The following is a 24,493-nucleotide window of genomic DNA, read 5'->3' as shown; positions in this document are numbered from 1 at the left end:
TACATATATTTTTGCCCTAATAAAGAAACTAATGAAATTTGTAGCCCAAAGAAATTAAAACCAAAACGTTCTGAGAATTTCTTTAAAATCAATTTATGATAAATTTAATTTTGTACTTGAGATGCTATCGTGTGAATCTAACCAATGGAAAATGGATTTCTATTAGGTTTTACAAGGAAACGTTTGAGTTGTATTCTGGGTAATGCTTGCTGGCTCATAAACAAGATGGCAGAATGGTTCTTCCAAAAGATTTGACACCAGTTGAAGAATATTTGTTAAAAAAGTTTGCTCTCTTGAAGAAAAAGGTAATCGATCATATATAAACAGAAATATAAGATATGAATGAAGTTATCTGGCTTCTTGTTTTGGAGTTCTATCTCAAGGAATGAGAAACATCAGTCGCGAAGGTCGTTGAAAGTCAAAAAGTTTACATGTGTTTTCTATTATAAATTGTCTTACAGAAAAGAGCAATACAGAAAGAAAAGGAAAAGAATGAAGCAATTAAGACTGCAAAACCTGGGATAAAGAGAGGTACGATACCAAGAAAGTATTTGGAAATTTTTTTCTTGCTATGTTTCTACATTTTTATTTGCAGGAAATAAAATTGTTTTACATTTTTATTGCACGAAGCTGCTCCTGAACCAGTACATCCACCAGAAGACGCTAAAGAAATAGCAAAGAAACTTATTGCTTCTGGGGTATGTATGTTGTTGCTGTCGTCGTTGGTTTTATTATTGGTGCTTGTGCGTTGTTGCTGTTGCTGTTATTTAGACCTAATTCGTCCTGGTGCAATATTTTCCCATTACAGAAAACGTAACTTTCCCTAGAGTATCATTTTTTTGTTTATTAGTTGTGCATGAAAAGACACATGAATATAGATACAACTCAATAAACAAAGTATCCTATTCTCAAGGGAATGACACATGGACTGAAATGGGAAAACACTGCAATAGGTCTATTGTTGCTATTTTCTGTCATTGTCGTTTGCTGTTGCTGATGCTGTTGTTGTTGCTGCTGTTTGTTCATGTTGTTTTCTGTTGTTGGTGTTGTAGTTGATATATTTGTTGCTACTGCTGCAAATATTTTCTGCTGTTGTTGCAAAGTGTTGCTGTTGAGCACTGTTTCTGTTCTGCTTTATAATTTTTTTAGAGTTTTGACAGTTTGCTCTATGGCAGGGGGGGGGGCAGGTGGAATCTTTAAATGACAAAAAAGACCCCCCTTGAAGTCCCCCCAAAAAATAACAATTCCCCCTGGGCAATCTCTCGTAGCTTCTTCTAAAAATTTTGCATCCCCCCAATTCTCTGAAAAAAAATTTCAAACCTCCCCATTTTACTGGTAAAAATTTTTCCGATCCCCCCTAAATTTCACCTGCCCCCCCTCTGCCATACATTATACATTATAGCCTAATCACACCATTTTCTTTCTGAAAATGTATATCTGGTATTTCTTTTATTATACTTCCAGACTGTGAAAATTAAGAAAGATCCAACTCACAGAGAATTCAAAAGGACCAAGTCAGAAAACAGAAGAATTAGCCTCAGGGTAAAACTTTATTTAATAAATTCAAGTATACTTATATATTAAGTATTCACTTCAAATCTGCTTTTCGCAATCAAAATAATAAACAAATTATTACCGAAAAGTTTAACTTTATGCTAACTAACTTGGTGATTGTAAGTGTAAAGCTGTTGGAATTTGGTTTATCGCTGCTAATATGTTAAAGGTTTTTTGTTATATACAGCTTGCAACTAATAAGTTTGTGTTGAAAAACACCCTGCTATAATCTGATCAGGAAAATATGATTTGAATGCCAACTTAACTAAATACAATTTATAAAATATCTGTTATGAATGTCGCGTCCTGATTGGTTTGGAGCACGTGCTTTATGAGAGCACATTGCACGCGCACGCGTTTTCTATTTCTTCAATACATTATTGAGACTGACCATAGAGTAAAAAAGTTCTTCATTTTGACCTTTAATTGTAGAATTAAAAAAGTTATCATTAATTATTTGAATATTACTGTAAATATAATCTTAGGAGGGCCAGCAAGGTCCCAACTCTAACCAACAATCTGCTAACCAGTCATCAAGTTCAAGTACTTCGCAGGTAAAGAAATATGCGAAATTTTATTATTATTATTATTATCATAATCATCACCACCATCATCATCATCATCATCATTATTATTATTACTTTTATTGTAGTGTAATTAATTTTGTATTTTGGATATTATTTTAGAAACCACAAATCAGGAACCTTTATGACAGGTAAAGGACAATGATAGTAGTTATTAGACTTACACTTTCTTGCCTTTCGCGTTGAGGCATTTGGGCCAATACAATGAAATGTATAGAAACTGACCCAGTTGAGACCTCTTTGATCAGCCCAAAAGTTGTTTCAGGGTTTCATCTGATAGTTAGCCGTGCCCTGACCTAGATCAGCCCAGAGGATGTTTTAGGTGATCTGTGAGTTAGCCGTGCCCTGACTTAGATCAGCCCAGAGGTTGTTTCAGGGTTTGAACTGTGAGCTAGCCATGCCCTAAGCTAACAAATTCTATATTTTTCTTGCATTTTTTGACTAGTTTTGTTCCTGAAGGACGAAGAGGCTCATCAGACTCTGGTAACTATGGTTGGTATTCTATTACCCTCAGGGGAAGGGGTTGACTCAATGACTCCTGAATGATATATTGTATATAATATAATAATATATGGGACTGGAAGCTATAGTTCTGGTGCTGAGTGGTGTACCTCACTTCCTCCAACCACCAAATAACTCTCAAACATTGTGGACACGAATCTTTTACTATAAAATATACTATAAACAAGAATACACTTGAATACAAATTAACTTATTTTTAACTTATCTTAGGTTCCAGAGGATATGGTCATGATCGTGAAAGGAAAAGGGTAAGGCATCATAATAAGTTTATTTTTGATTGAGCAGATTGTTTAGTAAGCGATATGCTTATAATGAAATGGTTATTTTTCTTTTAGGGAAAAACTATCTTCGTCAAGGCTGTTGGATTAACTGAAAACATCCTAAACACTAGCTTTGATAAATTTGGTAAGCACATGATTGGCATATGGATATTATCTGTAACCATAGGTTAATTGCCAAAGCCAGATTAGATTTGAGGGAGAGGTCAGATGAATAACAGCTTCTGGGTCCCCAGATTAGGGGGCTTAGGTCCTCAGGGCTAATAACCCACTCCCACACACAAAAAATATATATTACAGACACTGAAAACATTCTAAAGGCCTTATGGGACTCGTGTTGCTACAAAAGCTGAAGATGATGATGATGACTGTGTACCCTCCTCAAACCCCATTCACTACCCTTCCGACTCTTTCTTGGAATGGTTTATCTATAATAAATCCCTCCTCAGTCATATTTGATTGCATAACTTTCAGGAAAAGTAGAGAGAACACATTTTGAAAAGGAGAAATGGTATGTCAATCTTGGCATTTTATCATGCTAATGCCTAAAAAAATAGTTTTTTAAAAAATTATGCATAATTATTTAATTTAAAAGAATTTAATCTTATCTAATTTTCAGCCATGGTTTTGTGACATTTGATTCATATGAAGCAGCAGAAAAAGCAGCTGAAGAGGTAAAATATTCAAGAATATTTATTATAATTATAATAATTATTGTACCTCGTTATTTATCTGATTTCTATAAAATAGTCCCTCTTAAATTTGAGTGGATTCAATGCAGGTCCAATAATGGTGCATTAGAAATCATTACTGAATAGCTATAACTATATCAGCTTATCTGGGGGAGGGGGCTGCACATCCCCTGCATCTTTCCTCTTGATGAATCTGCCATTATAATTGAGTTGTTGTTGTTGCTGTTGTTGATCCTTCCAGATGGATGGTCTCAAAGTGTCGCATGTTTTCATGAAAGTATCCATGGCACGGCGGCAGGGTAATTTAGACGATTCTCACTCGTATGGTAGGGGACAGCCTTTCGATAGTAGAGGTGAGTGCAGCTGTGCTAGAGTGCCATATTATATGGGTTACATATGACTGTAAAAGAATCAAGCTATAGTCGTGCCATTGCCATGATGATGTCATGTCTTAGCATAATCTGATCATATGTTCCGTGTTTTCACACAACATGTTGTGATTGGTTGAAAGGAAGTCCTCATATTTATGTGACAGTGGGGTGTGCCAATCAAATGAAATCTAATCTGCTTGACTCTGACCGAAGGAGTTATATTGACGTAACACAATAATCATTTATTGGCTAGGAATTCAAAGTATTATTATCTTAGCGTTTTTATTATTTGATATGGCAGATGGACGAGGTGGGCCAAGTCAATCCCAAATCCCAGAAGCAAGACAACTGATAAGCTATGAGGACATATAATCTGGATTGGGATACCTGTGGCAAACACCACAGGGATCCCAATGTACTCACAACAACAAAAAAATGGCATCCTTGGTAACAACCTTTTATTGTACACTAAACAATGTAACAAATAATATGAGCTTGAAGTATTTACAATTAAAACTTTTATAACATTCAGCTTAAAAGTCTCTCATTTAGAAATGTCTTGGATGGTATAAGGTTAGATGGGACCACAGACTTATGGTATCCTAGCTCCTGGTTCTCCTGCTTTTGTAGCTGTTTAACCACAGGAAGACTAGCTTGCATGGCGGCTCTCTGGGGGATTGGGAAGGAGGAAAAAGAAGAGGGGGAGGGGGGAGGGGGGAGGAAAGAAAAAAGGGGAAGAAAGAAGATCTCTCCTTTCTCTCCACCCCTTTTTCCTTCCCTTTTTCCTCCTCTTTTTCCTCCCCTTTTTCCTCCCCTTTTTCCTCCCCTTTTCCCTCCTTTCCAATCTCCCAGAGAGCCACCACACAGTGACAAACATAATGAGAATTGTAATGTAACTCCTCAAAATCCAAAATCCAATTGTTAAACAATTATTGGCTGCTTGGCTTTATGCAAAGGAAATGTCAATCAAATTTATACAAGGTCCAAAAAAGTGTTATGAGGATGGCTTATGTTTCGTCTTTTCTTGGCAAAGGATTGACAATAATACTCTCTATACATTCCAACACAGTGTGGATATCCTGATCAGCATTGATATGTTGGCCAATGTCTTCATAGAACTCTGATATTTCATCTATGTATGCCTGGTATTGTGCAACTCTTGCATTGACTGAGTCTTCTTCATCTTTTACACGCTGAAAACAAAAAGTATTGAGAGTATTAAATAATTGCACAGCTATACGTGTATAGACAAGTTTAATTTATTTTACAATGACATATGCTGCTTGGTTTAAAAGGAATGGATTTATCAATAACAAAAGAGAACATACCCTCTGTAACCTCATTCTGACTTCCTCCGATCTAGGAGGGTTATAAATTAAGTGGTACCTACAAAAAAGAAATACATAAGATAGTGTAAACTACAGAATAATGATGATGTCTATAGGATGACAGATGGAGGGGAAATAGTAGAGTGAGGATATTTCAATATGACTTGCAACTATAGAGTACCGAAGTGTGACATCATCGAAATTCATCAAAATTTTTCAATTCAGTTTTGAAATGTTCATATTTGAAGAGAACACACCATTACCTACATGTACACTCACCTAGAGAAATGGAGATATTGGGTATTTAAGCTCTAAAAGGCCCTATACATTTTTTCTTATTTTGAATTGGATCCAATCAAGTGAGATCCGGCCTCAAATAAGAGAAAATGTAGGGGGATATTTTCATATTAAATTACCTGTATCACAACTGTTTTTCTCTCAATGGTTCTGAAATTTCACACTCTAACATATTTTTTACATGCAGTTTCTGATAATGTCTCCAGAATCCTAAATGTCTTTAAAAACAATTTTGTGATGTCATCACATTGGTACTCTATTACATAGCCAGTGTTTACTCACCGGTCGCCCGTGACAGGGTCAACACTTCGTAACGTGACTCTTTCAAGTATTGTGTCATTAGGTACATCCATAAAAATCACCCTGTTGTCAGAAGAGTGAAAAAAATAAATTATGATCATCATCATCATCAACTTTAACGTCACCACCTTCATTATCATAGCAATCATCTTCATCAACCCCACCCAGACCTCAGTAAGAACATGGGTCTGGTGACAGTGCTGGAGGTTGTGGTTGAGCCTCGGCTGGAACAATATTCAGGGTCTTGAAATAACTGAGAAGGTGCTGCCCTCGTAATTACATCTGCATCAACATTGGCAACCACATCAATGCAATTATCATTCATCATTATAACGTCATCACTGTACATGTATGTAACTCAGAACTGTAAAGCATATTGCACACCTGTTTGGTTCAAATCCTGCCCGTGTCAGAGCCTCGGCCTGTTCTCTTGTCTTGGGAAAGCCATGAAGAACCCAGCCTTTGGTGACAGCATCAAGCTTGCTTAGTTGATTCTTGAGTAACTGGATGACCATGTCATCTGGAACTGCAAAAAAAGAAAAAAAGATAGCCAAGAGCTTCAAATAAGGTCTATATTTTGAAAATGCAGCTGGAAACATGCATGTCATGTGCGAATATAGACAAACTGCAAACATTTCCTGATATTTTGTGAGCAACTTCTGTAGGTTTGAAATCCTGGCAAGAATGCAAACTCACTAGAAAATGCTATTAGAAGTGAGTGAAAAGGCTTTTGCACTGTTCGTGATCATAACGAGTTATTTGAATGTTGTCTTACCTAGCATTTTTCTATCGAGATATGGTTTAATCATGTCACCCATCTTGGAGTCATCAACAAGGCACTGCTTGATCAACTCTGTACAAGATACTGTCAGATAAAATATAAGATTTCAAATCAAAATTGCAGTTATGCAAGTTTTAAGTTCAATTGGTACTTGCAACTTCTGTCTTTCTTTTTCTCTTTTACCCCTCTTCCAATCGTCCCTCCCTCCTTCTGACCCTTCCCTTCTTGCTTGGTAGCTTGCTCCCTCCATTCCTTCATTGTTTCCTTGTTCCCTGCCATCCTTCCTCTGTCCCTCCTTCCCATTCTTCCAATGTCCCTTCCTCCACTCCTTCCTCCTTTCCTACCTTCCTCCATCCCCCCTCCTCTCTCCCTTCTCCCTCCCTCTACTCTTTTTTCCCCTTTCTTTCAAACCTCCATGAATATACTTACCATTGACAAGGTCATATTTGCTTGCCAGTAATTCGGCTTGAACACTTTTGCCACACCCAGTAGGCCCAAGCAAGATGATACGTGGAGTATGTGGAGCATTGGACCTATTGTTAGTCTTGAGGTAAGCAACCACTGGAAGAAAAAAGGTTTGGAAAATAAATAAATAATTTTTCGATTCATACATTTAAATCAGAATTATATAGGATTAATGTAAAGATATTATATATGAATCAAAAGATTTACCTTGTGAAAATACATCTGCCTTTGGCTGGTCAGCATTCACAGCTTTGTAGACTTTCTTGTAACAACTTAGAACGCCATCAATGTGTCTAGGAGGCAATAATAATCCACTATCAATGATAATAAAAACTATTAAACAGCTCATATCATAGCAAATTATTAACAGTATAATGTTGTATGCACACTTAATTGCTCATGGGGTGAAACGTCTGCACTGTTAAAACCTGTAATACATTTCTAATATTATCACATTTGGAGTTAAGAATGGACATTGAGTTGATCAAGGGCTGAGAGACTGAAGGAAGGAGTTACCTGTGATATTCCATCAACCTCTGCATCATGACTTTATCTGAGGACTTAGAATCAGGAACAAGACGTCTGACAATGTCAGGGTCACTTGGAGGATCAAATGTTGTGTGATAAACATCTAGAATTCATTAACAGATTGTTAGTTATGATTACATAGCATTGATGAGAGTATCAGTTTGGGAAGCACTGGTGGCTTGTTCACTGCATAACGCACCACCTTGCACCATTGAAGGTGACCTGGGTTTGAGTTGGTTTTATATGTGAGTTAAGTTGTTTGTTGGTTCTCTTCTATGCTTTGAGGGTTTTTCCTCTGGGCTTATAGTTTTCCTCCCTCCACCAAAATCAACTTCAAAATTCTAATTCAATCTATCGGCTGCCTAAATGTAGTAAATGCATTAGATTTTCATGTGTCATGTTTTAGGACCCAACTTTTGCTGTATTGCTGCCCGTATTGCGATACACCGATACACAACATGCCATAGGGCTACATATCTAAGCAATCCAAAATCCAATGTATTCCCCCGATCTCTCAAAGGATCAGCTAATATACATCACACGACCACACATACAACGATACAGACGATACAACGATACAGGCATATAGATTTTAGATCAGGTATGACAGTGGTTAGAGGCGTTTTCATTTATTGACATTCAACTGAGTATGATTAACATTAGAACATGGATAACTCACAGATCAAATGAATTTAGTGAGGTAGCTTACTGCAGAGAGAGGAAAACTAGAGAACTCAGGGAAAACCCCTCAAAATAAGGAAAAACCCCTAATTGATAAATCTAAATCTAAAAATGATCTTTTTAAATGATCCTCAAAAAATTTATTGAACATGAGACCCAGAGGGGAAAAAATTATGGTGAAAAGTGCATAATATAACGAAGCAAAAGAGTCTAATTACCATTAGTTTCTGGATCAATCCTTTTCCCCATCACTCTTTCAATCAGCACCGTATCTGGACATTCGAGGAGGACTAAAAAGATAATATTCATTTAACTCTAGAAATGTTTTAAAGACTGATTGAATATTTTACCCCCCAGTGACTCACCACAGGTAACCCATTAAATATATCATAAACAAGATCTTATAAGTGTACTGAACGGTAGATAGTGTTAATTTATACCTACCAAAGTACTTGGGAATAATTCCTTCAACTTGCATTGCTAATGCCTGGAAAAAAGTGGACTTCATCAAGATCATGTAACTATATTATAATGCTATCCTATCATTGTGTAGTTCCAGAAATCATCCATACTCACCCCACAGAGGAATTTGGAATTTCCGAAGGGGAGGGGGTCAGAGAAATAACAAAAATTACAGAGTTTGTATGGAAGAAAATTGGAATTTCTGGGGGGTAGGGGGGTGTCTTAAAAAATTCCTCTGTGGGGGGTATGAATAATTTTTGGAACTACACATTCTCAGAAAATATTTAAATAAATGATTACTAAAAATGATGCCATTCAATAATTAATTATTATATTTTTACCTGTTCTCTTGTTCTAGGAAAACCCTCAAGTAGCCATCCCTATAATACATGAAAGAATATTTAAAATTATAAATCAATTACTAATTAAAAGTTAATGATGAAGACAACAATATATAATTTTAATAATATAATTTTAACATATAATGTGATAAATCTACTGAAATATGATCCATATAAAATGGGATTAAGAATCTAAAGGTCACAATATTTATTTTAAATTAGTCAAAATTTAATTACTTACCCTAGATATGCAATCTCTTCTCTCCATTCTTTCCTTCAGCAAATTGATCCAAATATGTGTAGGCACTTCCTAAAAAAGTATAAATAATAAATTATAAAATTATGATGGATATATATGTGCCTCATGGCTCAGTGTAATGGACAATTAACAGACAACAATCACCAATAAGCCTTCAGCGACAGTCATAAAGGTGTCAATAAGAAACAAAGCATGAAAACACTGGCAATATTTTTATTTCATCAACCTTAGCTTTCAGGCTCCTATCCAAGTCCAAAAAATCTACAGGGTGAATCTTACGATATGTATGTGTTCATTGTATCAACATTCAAATCCAATGATACAAGGTACTGCATGCATGAGTAGGCAAACAACAGGTGTGCACAAGAATGAAATGCCAAAACCATTATTATTTCAAAAACTAGTTATGGTGAATAGCGCACAACAAAAATGCTATTTACCTCTTTTGCTTTCATGTATTCAGAAGCCTGGTCAATCAAGGAGATAAAAATATGATTAATCAATGTATAAATTAATGTACAATGATGTAAATTATTCAATACACCTCAGTTAACCCACTCTAACACTTGACATCTACATTACCTTTGTTCCTGACTTGGAGTCTGACTCTTCCACCAAGTTTTCAAGAGTAATATGTACACAACCAAGATGACTACTTGCCATAGCAGCCTTTAAAAAAAGTGGATTAGTAAATTGATATTGAGCTACAGTTTGATTCTGATTCTATAAATGTGATTGTGTAGCTCCAAAAATTGAATATACCCCCCTCAAGGAGGAATTTTTTAAAGACACCCACCTACCCCCCAGAAATTCCAATTTTCTTCCATACAAACTCTGTAATTTTTGTTTTTTCTCTGATCCCCCTACTCTTTGGATATTCCTCTATTGGGGTGGGTATGGATGATTTCTGGAACTACACATTATAACTTGAACCTTGACTTACCATAGTTCTTTTCCCAGCTGCTGGCAGCCCATGTATGATGATCTGAGGAACTGGTGAATAATCAAGAACAAAGGATTTGGTACAATATAGTACTGTAAGTATTCATTAGCAAACTAATGAGGATTTTTAGACCTACAGCTAATCTTAGCCTCCCTCGCAGGCATCTCCTTGGCTCTTTTTGCTCCTCAGGCTTCATGTGGTGAGGACAAAAAAGACGCCTCTCTCATCTCTAGTTGTTCTCTGCCATATAATTTAACACAGGGATACCAACATAGAATATATGGGGTAGCCTGCAGAGGAGGCTAAGCTAATCCCTGTTTGCCAGAGGAGGGTTGGTGGTCCCAGGAGTATAGTCAGGATTTGCCTTGAGGCAGGGGGAACAAAACCAGTTTTCTGAACACTGGTAAATAGAACTTATCATGTGACTACATAGATGTTTAGGTTTCTACAGCTTGAGGGTCAGGGAAGGGCAGGCCCCCTTGGCCCCCTGGGTATGCCCCTGGGTGCCGCATTAGCCCTCCCATCAAGCACCTCCCCTCATACACTCCCTGAATGAGGCTCATACACAAAATACTTATTTTCATGGAAAAGACTCCTGATCTGGATAGGAAAACAGTTTTTAGGGCAACTGATCTTGATTTATTCTTTTACCATTTTCTTCTTGTTGTAGCATATCTATTATAGATGACAGTGGGTCTGCTGGTTGCTCTACTACCAGTCTTGACAGTACTCTCTTTCAAATCAAAAAGAAAATATCATTTTAGTTCACAGGTCATTGGCTACATTGCTAAACTACATGCACACAGTAAATGAATAAAAAAGCGCCAAATAACTATTCAATGCTTAGGATCCCTGTCTCTTACCAATCGAAGTACATATCACTATACTTTAAAAATGCAAAAAGCCATGAGAATTATTTTGAAAAACAAATAACAAAGTATTATTTTTCGTCCCCTTCGTCAAAATGCCAAAATGGCAATCAGTCGACAAAAACAAAAACAAACAATTTAGCAAATCTTAAGGACAACTGCACGAGAAATATTACAGCCAAAAAAAAACTTACTTCATAAAGTTGAAAGACACCATGTTTTTGAGCATAATTTGCAAACTCTGGAGGAATAAGAAGAGGTTTTTTAGTGGCATCCATCTTTTCTTGCAAAGAAAATTCAGTTGCTACGATAAACAATACGAGCCCGTCGTATTCCCACTCAGCTGTTTCTCATAATAAAATAAAATCTTTCAAGAATTTTGATTGGTTGATAAGAAACAAACCTATTTTTAACCAATCAGAGGCGTTCTTATATAAAAAGCCAGCTGTATCGTTAGACAGCGGTAGTACGTATTACTATTTCCATAGCAACTGTAATAGCTTCGTACACTTCAAGTCGAAACACTGAAAAATTCAGATTAGTCCGAATATTTTGGTCAAGAAATCAAAGATTTTGGAGACGATTTCTGTAAAACTCCTGGATCATAATCTTTAGGTATGTGTGTCTTATGGCGTAAAATTTTAAAAATAAATTCTTTTTTATAACGAGAAAATTTTAGATGTTGGGATCGCGGCAACTTTGTTTACTGGCTGGGACTAAATTGTCCGCGTGTCATATTACAAGTTAGAAAAAAACATTCTTTATAGATCGTTTTATTTTAAGGCCAAGATAATTTATATGATTCAGCGTACTTATTTTGCGTTACATGGTGTACATTTAAAGCTAATTTGATAGCTGAAAATATTTTTTCAATCAGCTGTTTTTCAAAGTATTCTCATCGCCGGGAACATCGTCAATCAGCTGACTCTTAAATTTGAAGAAAAGGAAGCGATAGCACGAAAGCAATCTTTTATTCTGCTAAAGAGCTTTTATTTTAAGGTTTAGAGATACGATAAATGTATCAAATATCGCTGTGGTTAATGACCATCACGGTGTAATGTAACTAAGTCATCGCGATGACCGACGCCATGTCGAGTTCGATTGTTGTTAAGATCGTACTGACACGACATGACCTTTGTATACAAATATAGCAAGTGGACATATAGCCCTTTTAGCCTTTCCTATTATTCATATACCGTTTTTGTTAGTTCTTAAAATATACGAAGAAAATATTTTAGTAGTCGTACAGAAACCTATGGTTTTATTTACACCCAAGATGTACGCACTTGAACGTATCTAGGGGCGTTAATGATTTACTGTCGTGCGGAAGTCATAATTTTTTTTAAAGAAAGTCGAGAAGCGAAATAAGATAGTGAATTTTAATATTAAATTACCACAAAAAAGCCGAGAATTTATCAGGTGCGCCATTTCCGAAGACTACTTCAAATATATTTACAGTCACCCGCTGTTCGGAAAAGGAAGTAACTCTTTCAGATTTTAAAAATAAATACTAATTAGGTTGTCTATTTTTCGAATGCAATATATACTTTCTATGAGGAGGGAAAGCTAAAGGACCCTCTAACATTTAAATTTCCTAGGATGAGAGGGGATAAGTAGCATAAATTAGTTTTACATTCAATTCAAGCATTTCCCTGAGGGTAGGGATGGGGCTGAGTCTACACCCCACCTCCAGTGTCATACTGTATGTTATTGGACCACTTCCTTCATCAATAATGGTTGATATATTTTAATTTTCTCTATAGGTAGTGCATGCAGAGAAGAAAAAAAAGCAAGTTAAAAAATGAGCAACATCACCCTTGGAGTGCAAAGGGAGTCATTGATCAATAATCCACTTTTACAAAAGGTATGACACAAATTTCCCATTTTTCTTTCCATTTTTTTGTCACTCTTTTAAATTTTATTAGCCTGCACCTTACTGCTGTTTGTCTGAGTTATTATATTGTAATTTGATAGGTTGAGCTTGGTCGTCCACTCAGAAGATGTTTCACCCTGCCGCATGATGGTTTTACTTATGGAAAACCAAACGATGGGAAGACTAGTGGGGCTGCTGATGGTAAGTAATTGAGTTCCTTGTACAAAGAACTATATTTCGTGCGAGGGTTGGGGGGGGGGAGGGAATTTTCACTCATTAGAGTATAAGCCTTTTCATAGTTTAAGAATCGATTCCACAGCGCATGCGATTTTATCCCAAATTTCTCACCTTCTTTTGTCTAAACCTTCTTTTGTTCTTAATTAAACAAAAGAAGGTGAGAAATTCGGGATAAAATCGTATGCGCAGTGGAATCGATTCTTAAACTATGAAAAGGCTTATTACAAGGACTTTGCCAAATATATCTAATTTATCTTCAACATCACTACACCTACTAAAATTTTATGTCGTTGGTATTCTGAAGCTCTGGTATGGAGAACAGCCCCTGTGCAAACCACTTTCCAACGCAAAGAGAAAAAAGCTCCCAGGGATTTCCAATCCTTGAATAAATCAGCAGTACAAGTCGGTCTGACAACAGCCCAGGAACATTTTCAATACAGAGCAACACATGATGTAAGAAAAGCTGAATCAGGTACTGAAAAGACGATACAAAAACTGAAGCGATTACCACCAACAATGGTCTTTGGAGTTCCAACAAGGTGAGTGATGGGCAGCTAAAAATCCCTAGAATCCCATTCTTTTTTTAAGTAATATTTTGGGAAATAAGTTAAATAAGTAAAATAATATTTTGGATGCCTGCAGGCCGTCTACTCCTGTGTATGATTTACTTGGACATAAATATCAAGACAGATGGTTAGAAGAAAGACACAAAGCAGAGGAAACAATGAGAGCAAGACAAATCCAAAAGGTAAATATTCTGCATGAAATAATTATTTAAAATATATATTCAAAGATAAATTGGAAATTGTGAGAAGCCTAATAATTCATAGACACGGCCATATGTAGCAACCGTCAGTGAAGGTTACATGTGAAAACAATAAGCCCCGCTGTGTAGGATACATAAATTATGATAATTCAATGGCCTAGTTTTTTTTAGTTGCGTAATGATTTTATATTTCAACCATTTGTTTAGCGACATGTTGATAAGAACATCTATGAAACAAGAGCTTCTCTACTGAGAAAATTCCAGCCCCCTGTGGACCCCCCACCATTTTGGCAAATGTCAAAATTCCAAAAGGTAAGAATAATAATAATATTGTCATGGTCTGACTTGGAAATCTTTTTATTAATGAAAGCCAAAAAATGTCTAGTGATTATCAACCAATAACTTTGGATATATTTTTCTTTCAGATTCCATCCCAAATAGAAAGCTTTCGAACGGACAAAGCGAAAACTGGTGCTTTCAAACATCATGCAACAGACAGCACCTCACGCAAGGGTGCATTTGGACATGGTATATATGAACCAGCTAAGAGTTAATTTCCTCATGAACATAATGCCGCCAATATTTCACTTATCTTGTGCTAAACCTGAATAAGATTGAAGTAAGAAATCTATGCTTTGTGTGTATATTTGCTACACTATATTTTACTGGTAATCATTTGTTGAGTAAGTGTAAACTATGTATTTTTAATTAAAAGAATAAAATTAAAACACAGATTGTTTAGTTCAACTAATTTAATTAACTATGTTTCCCTGCATATATTCAGTCATTTATTTTATAGTTATGACAAACTTAAACCAGTTCTTTATATAAATTATGTGATGGTATAAACTACAATATTATCAACTCAATAACATTTCAGAAAAAGTGAGTATTAAAAAAAATAAATAATGATCGTCTTGCTGACTGACAACATTTCTGGTAAATTGTTCAATAGAAATCAGCACTAACTGCAGACGAAATCTTCAACAGGGACCTTAAGATTCACAATGGAGCAAGACAGTGATGACAGACTATGGTTGTCCATGCACAAACTATTATCCTTGCTGTTACTGTCTTTGTTGGAATGCCAGTTGTTGCCTTTTTTCATGTACTAAGCAAGGACGGCAACAGCAAGAATGACAGTGGGCATGAAAAACTATAATTTGAAAAACATGCTCCTGTCTTGGTCGGGTATTGCCATCCTTGCTTCCATAGAGGGTTCTAAGGCCCTAACAAACAATACAAACCATACTACAACTGCTTAAAATGGGTAAAAACGGATGTCTTATACGATCTTAATTTTCTTTGCTGGCGAAGAGTCCTCATGCTCTGTGGATGCTGCATTCTTGTGACCTTGAGAGGTCTTTGGTTCTGTTTTGATAACTTCTTTTTTGGGACTTTTTACCAGCCATGACATTAGGCCACACTTACTTGGTTTTCTATTTCCATTTCTACAATTCATATGAGGTGAAGTTCAATGTCAAGTTTATTTTAAAACATCCCAGGTTGAGCATCTTGATAAGATCATGGAAGATCTTGCAAGATCATGCAAGATCTGGCAAGATCTTGTATTAAGTTATTCAAGATCTTAGGTATTCAAGATCTTGGCAAGATCTTGTTAAGATCTTGTCAAGATCCTGATAAGTTCTTGGTATTTCTTAACAGAGGTTTTAAAATCATAAACTCATAAAATCTTGCCAAGATCATGTGATGATCTTAACAAGATCTTAATAAGATCTTTGTCAAGATCTTAGTATGATCTTATCAAGATCTTTCCAAGATCTTGTATTTATCTTTGCAAGATCTTGTACCATAGTTTAAAAGATCTTATCAAATTCTTGTCAAGATCTTTACAAGATATTTTCAAGATCTTGTCAAGATCATGATAAGATCTTGTATTTCTTAACAGAGTTTTTAAAATTATAAACTTATAAAATCTTGCCAAGATCATGCCATGATCTTAACATGATCTTAACAAGATCTTAATAAGATCTTTGTCAAGATCTTAGTATGATCTTATCAAGATCTTTCCAAATCTTGTAATTATCTTTGCAAGATCTTTCGTCATCAGAACTGACTTCATCACTTGGACTGGAGCCTGTAGAAGTCCCTGATTCAGTATCTGATTCACAACATTGGAAGGCAAAATGATTGCAAATATTGCTTCGGTGAAGTGAAGCAGTATCACGAACATACTCGTCAGAACTGCTTGAACTGCTCGGTTTGTTGTCATCTTCGTCGGAATTGCTTGAACTGCTTGGTTGGTTGCCTTTGTCGATATCCCTAACATCTTTTTCGGAATCCCTTTGACTGCTGGGTTCTTTTTCTTCAAAGACATCATGATTTTTTTGTCGGGGTAGGTTGAACTGATCAATTCTTTCTTTTTATGGCCATCACAAACATCTTTGTCTGAATCACTTGAGCTGCTCAAGACATCACTTGAACAGCTCAGTTCTTTATCAGAAATATGCAAGTTCATGCTTTTTTGCCTAAGTAACTGTTTAATTAATTGCCCTATTTCACTATGACGTCACTGCTTGTTTATGTGGGGGATAGAATCCCCAAATTCAATAGAAAATTCAACAAAATTTGCTCCTAGCAAAATAGTTTAATATAAAATGGCCTGGTTTTCAGATATAATATGTGTTAATATGTACTAAAAAATATTCTGAGCGTTTGCTGGCTATTCTACTTCTCTTCGTGGATTGATACGGGTTTTAGAACAATTTTCGGTGAATTTGCATTGATTTGACCCCGTCCGACGACCATGATCCTTTGCGTTTAAACCCAGGGGTGGGGTACTCTTGCCAGTTTAGGGTACGGATGTGCCGCTGAGCCCTCTGAATCCTGATCCTCAGTTCCAGAGTAAAATCGCTGAAATTCATACCCTGTTCCAGAGCAAGATCGCTGAAAACCATAATAATTATTTTATAATAATTATTATTCCCATTTTTCCAGAGAGGAGAGAGCGTGATTTCGTATACCCTGTCCCAGAGCGAGCGCGATTTCATACACCCTGTTCCATACCCTGTTTGGCGGCACGTACCCGTATAGCGAAAGTAGGGGAGTACCCCCCCCCCCGGGCGTTTAAACAATAGATTGTTTTGATGTGACGTTATAGTGAAATAGGGCAATTCAAACTGTTCATTTCTCTGCCTTTCATATTTTTGAATAATAAAAAATCACGAACTTTACTCTTGATTCTCCACTATTTATGTAATCGTTGGTCAGTGTTAGGCATTTCCCGCGCACATCCCAATCGCAGGAAACAATTTCTCGTGTGTGAGCCAATCAGAAAAGGGCATCAAATAACAAGAAAAATTTCATTGGTCTACAGAGTCACGTGTATTTTTCAAAGATTAAGAGTCCTCACGTGCTTGTTGTATTTTAAATAGTTTCAAGCGTCAAAGAAGGTTAACGGGAAAAAAACCGGAAAACTATCTCGCTACTACGACTTCAAGAACAGTTATAAACGAACAAAGGTAAGTTTTGTCTTCCCATTATTCCAAAATATAGTTGATACAACTTTTACGATTTAAAAAAGCGATATATTGATCTCTATGAGAATAACGCACAAACTTTGAAATTTAGACTTTGATCTTCCCTTCGAGAACGCCGCGCTTATTCTTTCAAAAATGTTGGACCGTATAGTGTGATCGTCCCTTCGATATGCCACGCTATTAAACTTAGAGTTCTTTCAAAGGTGTTGGATCTGATCTTCTCTTCGAGAATGCCGCGCTAACTTGGAATTCCTTCAAAAGTGCTCAATCGTACGGTGATCTTCTCTTCGAGAATGCCGCGCTAAATTCAAAAGCTTAGAATTCTTTCAAAAGTGTTCAATCGTACGGTGATCTTCTCTTCGAGAATGCCGCGCTAAATTCAAAAGCTTGGAATTCTTTCAAAAGTGCTCAATCGTACGGTGATCTTCTCTTCGAGACTGCCGCGCTAAATTCAAAAGCTTGGAATTCTTTCAAAAGTGCTCAATCGTACGGTGATCTTCTCTTCGAGAATGCCGCGCTAAATTCAAAAGCTTGGAATTCTTTCAAAAGTGCTCAATCGTACGGTGATCTTCTCTTCGAGAATGCCGCGCTAAATTCAAAAGCTTGGAATTCTTTCAAAAGTGCTCAATCGTACGGTGATCTTCTCTTCGAGAATGCTGCGCTAACTTAGAATTCTTTCAAAGGTGTTGGATCGACCTGATCTTCTCTTCGAGAATGCCGTACTAATTTAGAATTCTTTAAAAAGTGTTGGATCGTATAATGATCTTCTCTTCGAGAATGCCGCGCTTATTCTTTCAAAAGTGTTGGACCGTATAGTGTGATCGTCCCTTCGATATGCCGCTCTAACTTTCAAAAGTGTTGGATCGTATAATGATCTTCTCTTCGAGAATGCCGCGCTAACTTAGAATTCTTTTAAAGTGTTAGATTTTTTTCCTTCAAAATACGTGTTGGATCTGAATTTCTCTTGGAGAATGCCGCGCTAAATTTCAAAAACCCTGATTAATCAGTACTTGATGGCCAAACTTTACTTTCACTGGTTTGAGATTTAACGAGTTATTAGAAAATATAAGCTATTTTGTGATTTGATAAAAAAAACCTAGCCTTAACATACTTGAGCAGATAAAAATGTAAATTTGTATCAGCGCAATATAAGTGTACTTTAGTTAAGGTTACTGGAGACCTTCAGGGGTATGTTTGTCTTAAACTCTCTCTACGCAACACGTTCAACAAGACCCCCTAATACTATGTATCGTTTAAAAGGTCGTTTTGTGATTTTCTAATTTGAAACAATGCTGGAGCCTTAAACACAAATCGGGCACGTTTCGTAGAGGTGAATTAATGGCATTAGCGTTAGCGTGTATAGCCAAAAGAACCTCACTATGTTAATAAGCAAAAGATAATATACAAAAGGGTATGAGCGATTTTTGATATTTTTCGTCTTTTATGCAGTAAAACATTAACCGGCATTGAAATTTTTCGACTTTCCAACTTTAAGATTTGATAACTTTTTAAAGAAGCAAAATATCAAAAATCGCACACACCCTTTTGTAGTTTATCTTTTGCTTATTCACATGGTGAAACTCTTTTGGCTATATGCGCCAAATCGATGTCCAATAATTCACCTCTATTGAACGTGCCCGATTTGTGTTTAAGGCTCCAGCATTGTTTCAAATTAAAAATTCTTTTTTAAATAATATCATTTTCTGAATCATTAGTATATGACCTTTAAAACGATATATAGTTTTATGGGGTTTTATTTAAAGTGTTGCGTAGAGAGTCTTAAATGAAACATATCCCTGAAGGTCTCCAGTAACCTTAATAATATTTCCATGGCTTTGAAATACAGGCTGACTCAGATCAATCTAAGAATTCGAAAATGAAGCATTCGCTTCAATTTTTCTAAGGCAATACTGTAATTCTTAAGAAATTATTTCCTTTCACAATATTGATACATGAATAAGGTTTATGTAACTCAAAAATAAAATTAAAAAATATTTTTCTGAAATAGAACCTAATCATTCAGAAAACAAACTAATTTTCTTTTTTTTCTGTTTTAGAGGTCACCTGCATGCCAATTATGGCAGAGACAAAGTTCAGAGAAGCAACAAATTGTAAATTGTCAGGAAATTGTCAGGGAAAATGAGTACACTTACAATTATTCAGGGTGTTCTATTCAATTTTGTGCTATATCCACTCAATTCCTCAATTATGAAATGAAAGAGTTAGTTTCTAGTTAATTTTTCACTATCAAATGAGAAGGTCACTTCTATTAACTATTTCAATAGTCATTGTCGTAACAAATCTTTATAAACTGTACTGTATCTGTCATTATACAGTTATGATAAATTTGATCATAGTTTTAATAGCAAATTAAAATTAGAATCAAAATGGTGGTAAGTAAACCATGCTTTAATCAAGATTCACATTTTGCATTTTCAACTTTTCATTTCTTGTTTGTTTAGCTCAATATGACTCACACATTACTTCAAAGTGTTTAAAACATTTCTTCTTCCTGTGTTTAAAACATTTAAGCAATGTGTATGGAATATTGTTGAACATAGAATATTGTCAGTAGAGATTTGCATGAAATTTAAGTTTAATCTAAGATAGCTTTTAAATTTTCATGTACTTTATCAGTATTTGATACATATGTTTTCAATAAAGTTTACATAATTATAATAAAGCCTTACAAGTTTCATCATTATCTGAAATCAGAAATCATGTTTGCAAGCCATTAGAACTTGTTATAACCTCTTGCAGAAGACCCTGAAAGATCTTTAAAATGTCCTGTAAATCCTGAAAAGAGCCTGTAACATCTAGGCATGGCTATGAAAGAAGACTTTGTTCAAGATCCTGTCAGATCTTGCCATGGCCATAAAAGATCTTGTCCAAGATCTTATAAGATCTTGCCATGGCCATAAAAGATCTTGTCCAAGATCTTATAAGATCTTGCCATGATTAAATAAGATCTTGCCATAACAATGACAGATCTTGTCCAACTTCCTGTAAGATCTTGCCATAATTAAATAAGATCTTGCCATGATTAAATAAGATCTTGTCATGATTAAATAAGATCTTGCCATGATTAAATAAGATCTTGCCATGATTAAATAAGATCTTGCCATGATTAAATAAGATCTTGTCCAACTTCCTGTAAGATCTTGCCATGATCATGACAGATCTTACTAGGACTATGAAAGATCATGTAAGATATTGCCAAGATCATGTAAGATCTTATCAAAAGCATGAAAGATCATGCCAAGATAATGAATAAACTTGCCAAGTTCATGCATAAACTTGCCAAGATCATGTAAGATCAGGCCTGATCTTGCATGATCTTGGCAAGTTTATGCATGAACTTGGCAAGTTTATTCATTATCTTGGCATGATCTTGGACAAGATCTTGTAAGATCCTATTTAAGATCTTGCAAGATTCTTATAAGATCTTAACAAGATCTTAGCAAGATGTTCAACCTGGGATGTACAGAAGGAGGCTTAGCTTGTACTATTCAATTATTACCCTATGGATAACATCATTATGTCAACAGAAATTATGCCAGTGGCAGTTATATAATATTATGTAGTTTGTACTTACAAGGTGAGTGGCTTGATGCAATCTGGCTCTTTATACCGGCTATTATTCATCTGTGTAGTGACTGGGTGCCACTCCAAGCAGTCAGTTACAGATTTTAAGAGATTGATGGCCTGCAAGAGAGAGCATAAATAGATGAGAAATAGAAAGCAAAGAAAAGGAAAAAGAAAATATACAAAAAGGATATTTGAAACTTACAAGCTATTAAACTCCAAGGATCATTGGTTGATGACGCTGCTATATCATGCATCATCGTCAACCCTCGTCATGACAGGAGGTGTATATAAGGCCATGCAACATGCTATTCATCATACAATGATACCAGTACGTACCTTTGTATAGGGTATACTTCCATAGTCCAGCCATTGTTGAACTGCCTCATCTCCGTCCAAAATTGCCTGTATTGATGGAACCAATATGAAACAAAAATCTTCTGAATAAGCAAGACTGAAAATTACTTATCAGCTGAGTACAGCCTAGCTGCATTGTGTGGGAGATGGCTCCCCAGACAGACAGACCAACACCCATGAGCAAAAAAAATCTGAGTATAAGTTACATACTGTACTGCCTTCACTCTAAAAATATATATAGCAATATTATATTTACAGGCATCCTGTGGTGAAGCCAATTCAATGATGATGAAGCATCAACTGTTATGATAGCATAGGAATATACCAGATTGTCATCGTCGGCATCACTCACACCCTAAATGAATAAAATATAAAATGAAGAAATAAATGAGCTAATAACATTATTAAAAATAAGATTTGAGTAGGGTGGGGTGGGGTAGGGTGCCAGATCAAGGGCTTAGGAATACTTGGCATTTTAGGGAAGGCCTCGTTAAGATTATCTACCCCTAAAATCTATGTCCATGTCAAACGGCCAATGTTAACTTCAAGTTCTTTGAAGTGACTGCACTGCAACTAGGAAAAATCCCAAGGGGGGTACACCTGCCATTCCATGCTCCTCCTCACCCCTCCCCCCATAAAATTGATAGGTGCAAAATAATTAATACATGATACAGCATGTCTGATAAATAAGTATTCCCTACCTGTGGCTTCCAGCAATCGAATACTCCAGCCATTGTCAAGAGTCTTTTATTGTCTTCTCTTGGGACATCCTGGTCGCTTGATATTGGTTTTTGGTCTTCTTTCTTGAAATAGATGAAATATGGCTGCTTCTTTCCTGCATTTTCAGACTTCCATTCAAAAAATCTAAAGAAAAATAAAACCAATATTGAACATAAAGTTTTTCAAAATTTTTAAACAAATTTTGAATGATCATATAGCGCTAGTTTAATCACCACGTCAGTTTTTTCATCTTTTCACGGTGTATAATTTACCTTTTTATCATTAGTGAAATTTATTATTAAGATGAACCTCAAATTTACTACTTTCAAATCATCAATCATTTTGCATTCTTTAGTATGCAGTCCAGAACCTGGTTTTGGCCATTATTATAAATGATGACTCATTGAAATAGAATATCAATATTCCTACCCATCGGCAAGGACCACACATCTTCTCCCCTTCATCAAAGGAGTCTTGAAAGAAGCTTTTTCAGTGAGTGAGTCTTTACGGGCATTATTTGTACTGAGACTAAATTCTTTTAGACCTCCCTTATACCAGGAAGGTACAAGACCCCAGCGCATAGCCTGTAGCGACCTCTCTGGCAGATCATCAGCATCTTCCTTATTTCTTGTCTTTGGTACATGCTTACTAGATATCAAGACTGGACTGGGAAATACATTTGATAAAGGTTAGAGGATAATATCTATACACACACACATACAGGGTCGATAATTTTGACATGCCAATTTATTTGGATCTCTGAAATTGGAACATGTACATATGGATGAAAAAGGGTAGATGTGAATGTTTCTTGTTTTAGTGTAAAAATAATAATGTAAAGAAACTAATAATTTACCTCCCATGTGCTCGACACACCCTTCCCATTTTGCCATTGTTTCACTCTACCCCCTTTCCTATTTCAAACTTTCAAATGTCATTCCCAAAAGGTTATTTATTTATTTATTTTTAAAGCTTCCAATATGGGCGTTTCATACTCTTCCTGAGATAATCTAATAAGGGATTTTGTAGTTGTATTTGAGGGGATCAATACTTCATTTTACAGTTTATTATGCACTGCAATTCCAGCCTCAGCTTGGAACTATTACTCGTGGTCATGCACTGAAAGAAACTGAAAAATTGAGTATTGTGGTTTAGGGCTTTGAACCCCCCTCCTCCCCTCCCTCCTAGATCAGCCCCCAGCATGAAAGCTTACTATACTAATAGAGAGATAATTGCATCATGACGTAGTGTGCAAATTTACATTTAGGGACCTTAGGGGCTTTGAATCCCCCTCCCTCCTCCACCCCCTAGATCTGCCCCCAGCCTGAAAGTTTACTATAGGGAGATATAAATTTCACCATGAAGTACTGTGCAAATTTACATACGTGCATGCTTGTGGTGCGATGTTGTATGATGGAAAATAGCTTGCAGACGAAGTTTTCTTCCATTGAGGAGTTTGCAGTTTCCCACTCTTGCTTCTGTAGCGACAGTATTTTGGAATCTCGTCGGGATTGAGCGTGCTGATCAACAAAGAACAGTTTACAGTATAAACACAAGCGAGTTAAAGGTGGAGGAGGAGACGTCACAAAACTCAGAATACATGCATAGTAATTCTAAATCGCTAAAATTAGAGTTGAATGTGTCTTTTACATGTTTCAACTCACCAGGCCGTTCTCCCACACATATTCCTTCAATGATCTCAGATCAAAACTCGAATATTCAGCACGTGTCACTTTGGTTCAGTGATTTTGACGCAGTCATCGAGCTTATGACGTCAAACATGAACTATTTTGACTCACTACACCCACATACAATCACTCGTCCGTTGCCATCTTTTGGATCAAGGTAATACCGCTTTACAATCTAATCTTTGTCTCATAAGGAAGTCTTTCTATTATAAAAAAAACTTTTGTTCAACCTTCGATAGTTTACAGCTCTGTATGAGCTTGTCCGCGAAGAGTTTGGCGGGCTTTTTCTTCTATCGTGACGACACCATTGCATGACAGAGATAACAAATAATCATTACTCACCAAACGGAAATGTAAGGAAATCCCCGGCGCACTTAGACTTTATCATTTCTAAATTGTCGGCAACTAATGCACGTCCATGGCAATTCCGTTCATATGATATGGAAGGTTAGAGCAAGCTTTTTAAGCGTTTATTTTGGTGTATTTTCTTTGTATAAAAGCATTACCGTCAC

At 36.1% G+C, this 24,493-nt stretch overlaps 4 protein-coding genes across 5 annotated transcripts; 2 read left to right on the top strand and 2 right to left on the bottom strand.

The window, feature by feature from the left end:
- Positions 1–194: 194 nt before the first annotated feature.
- Positions 195–4,532, top strand: LOC116297732 (negative elongation factor E). Of its 2 annotated transcripts, none has more exons than XM_031706014.2 (13): positions 195–305; positions 462–531; positions 631–698; positions 1,465–1,542; positions 2,040–2,108; positions 2,241–2,269; positions 2,584–2,621; positions 2,871–2,908; positions 2,996–3,065; positions 3,413–3,449; positions 3,558–3,612; positions 3,872–3,983; positions 4,303–4,532. In XM_031706014.2, the coding sequence occupies exons 1-13, from the start codon at positions 234–236 to the stop codon at positions 4,371–4,373; spliced, it is 807 nt and encodes a 268-aa protein (XP_031561874.2). In that variant the 5' UTR covers positions 195–233; the 3' UTR covers positions 4,374–4,532. The 2 variants fall into 2 exon arrangements, with proteins under 2 accessions (XP_031561874.2, XP_031561873.2); XM_031706013.2 differs by having other exon boundaries at positions 2,584–2,630.
- On the bottom strand, positions 4,446–11,569 carry LOC116297731 (adenylate kinase 8). Its single transcript, XM_031706012.2, has 17 exons — positions 11,450–11,569; positions 11,038–11,119; positions 10,387–10,436; positions 10,026–10,112; positions 9,884–9,910; positions 9,426–9,494; positions 9,185–9,223; positions 8,826–8,868; positions 8,600–8,671; positions 7,689–7,803; positions 7,380–7,465; positions 7,137–7,268; positions 6,702–6,791; positions 6,311–6,452; positions 5,909–5,989; positions 5,330–5,387; positions 4,446–5,194 (listed from the first exon to the last, which is right to left on the bottom strand). Exons 1-17 carry the CDS (start codon positions 11,531–11,533, stop codon positions 5,009–5,011), a joined length of 1,443 nt encoding a protein of 480 aa, XP_031561872.2. The 5' UTR covers positions 11,534–11,569; the 3' UTR covers positions 4,446–5,008.
- A 172-nt stretch (positions 11,570–11,741) lies between these two features.
- Positions 11,742–14,815, top strand: LOC116297738 (cilia- and flagella-associated protein 77). The gene is made up of 7 exons (XM_031706022.2): positions 11,742–11,870; positions 13,019–13,119; positions 13,230–13,329; positions 13,670–13,904; positions 14,008–14,113; positions 14,339–14,443; positions 14,557–14,815. Exons 2-7 carry the CDS (start codon positions 13,057–13,059, stop codon positions 14,683–14,685), a joined length of 738 nt encoding a protein of 245 aa, XP_031561882.1. The 5' UTR covers positions 11,742–11,870; positions 13,019–13,056; the 3' UTR covers positions 14,686–14,815.
- Positions 14,816–14,949: 134 nt separating this feature from the next.
- On the bottom strand, positions 14,950–24,247 carry LOC116297735 (abasic site processing protein HMCES). Its single transcript, XM_031706017.2, has 8 exons — positions 23,958–24,247; positions 23,679–23,813; positions 22,723–22,959; positions 22,275–22,437; positions 21,830–21,928; positions 21,556–21,621; positions 21,227–21,336; positions 14,950–15,582 (listed from the first exon to the last, which is right to left on the bottom strand). Exons 1-8 carry the CDS (start codon positions 23,975–23,977, stop codon positions 15,417–15,419), a joined length of 996 nt encoding a protein of 331 aa, XP_031561877.1. The 5' UTR covers positions 23,978–24,247; the 3' UTR covers positions 14,950–15,416.
- Positions 24,248–24,493: the final 246 nt, after the last annotated feature.

The sequence above is a fragment of the Actinia tenebrosa genome, unplaced genomic scaffold (assembly GCF_029948245.1).
Source record: "Actinia tenebrosa isolate PJP-AT-01 unplaced genomic scaffold, QUT_ActTen_1.0 PGA_scaffold9__36_contigs__length_13948895, whole genome shotgun sequence".
Taxonomy (NCBI): domain Eukaryota; kingdom Metazoa; phylum Cnidaria; class Anthozoa; order Actiniaria; family Actiniidae; genus Actinia; species Actinia tenebrosa.
The sequence above is the reverse complement of the archived record's forward strand: the minus strand, read 5'-3'. Positions and strand labels throughout refer to the sequence as shown.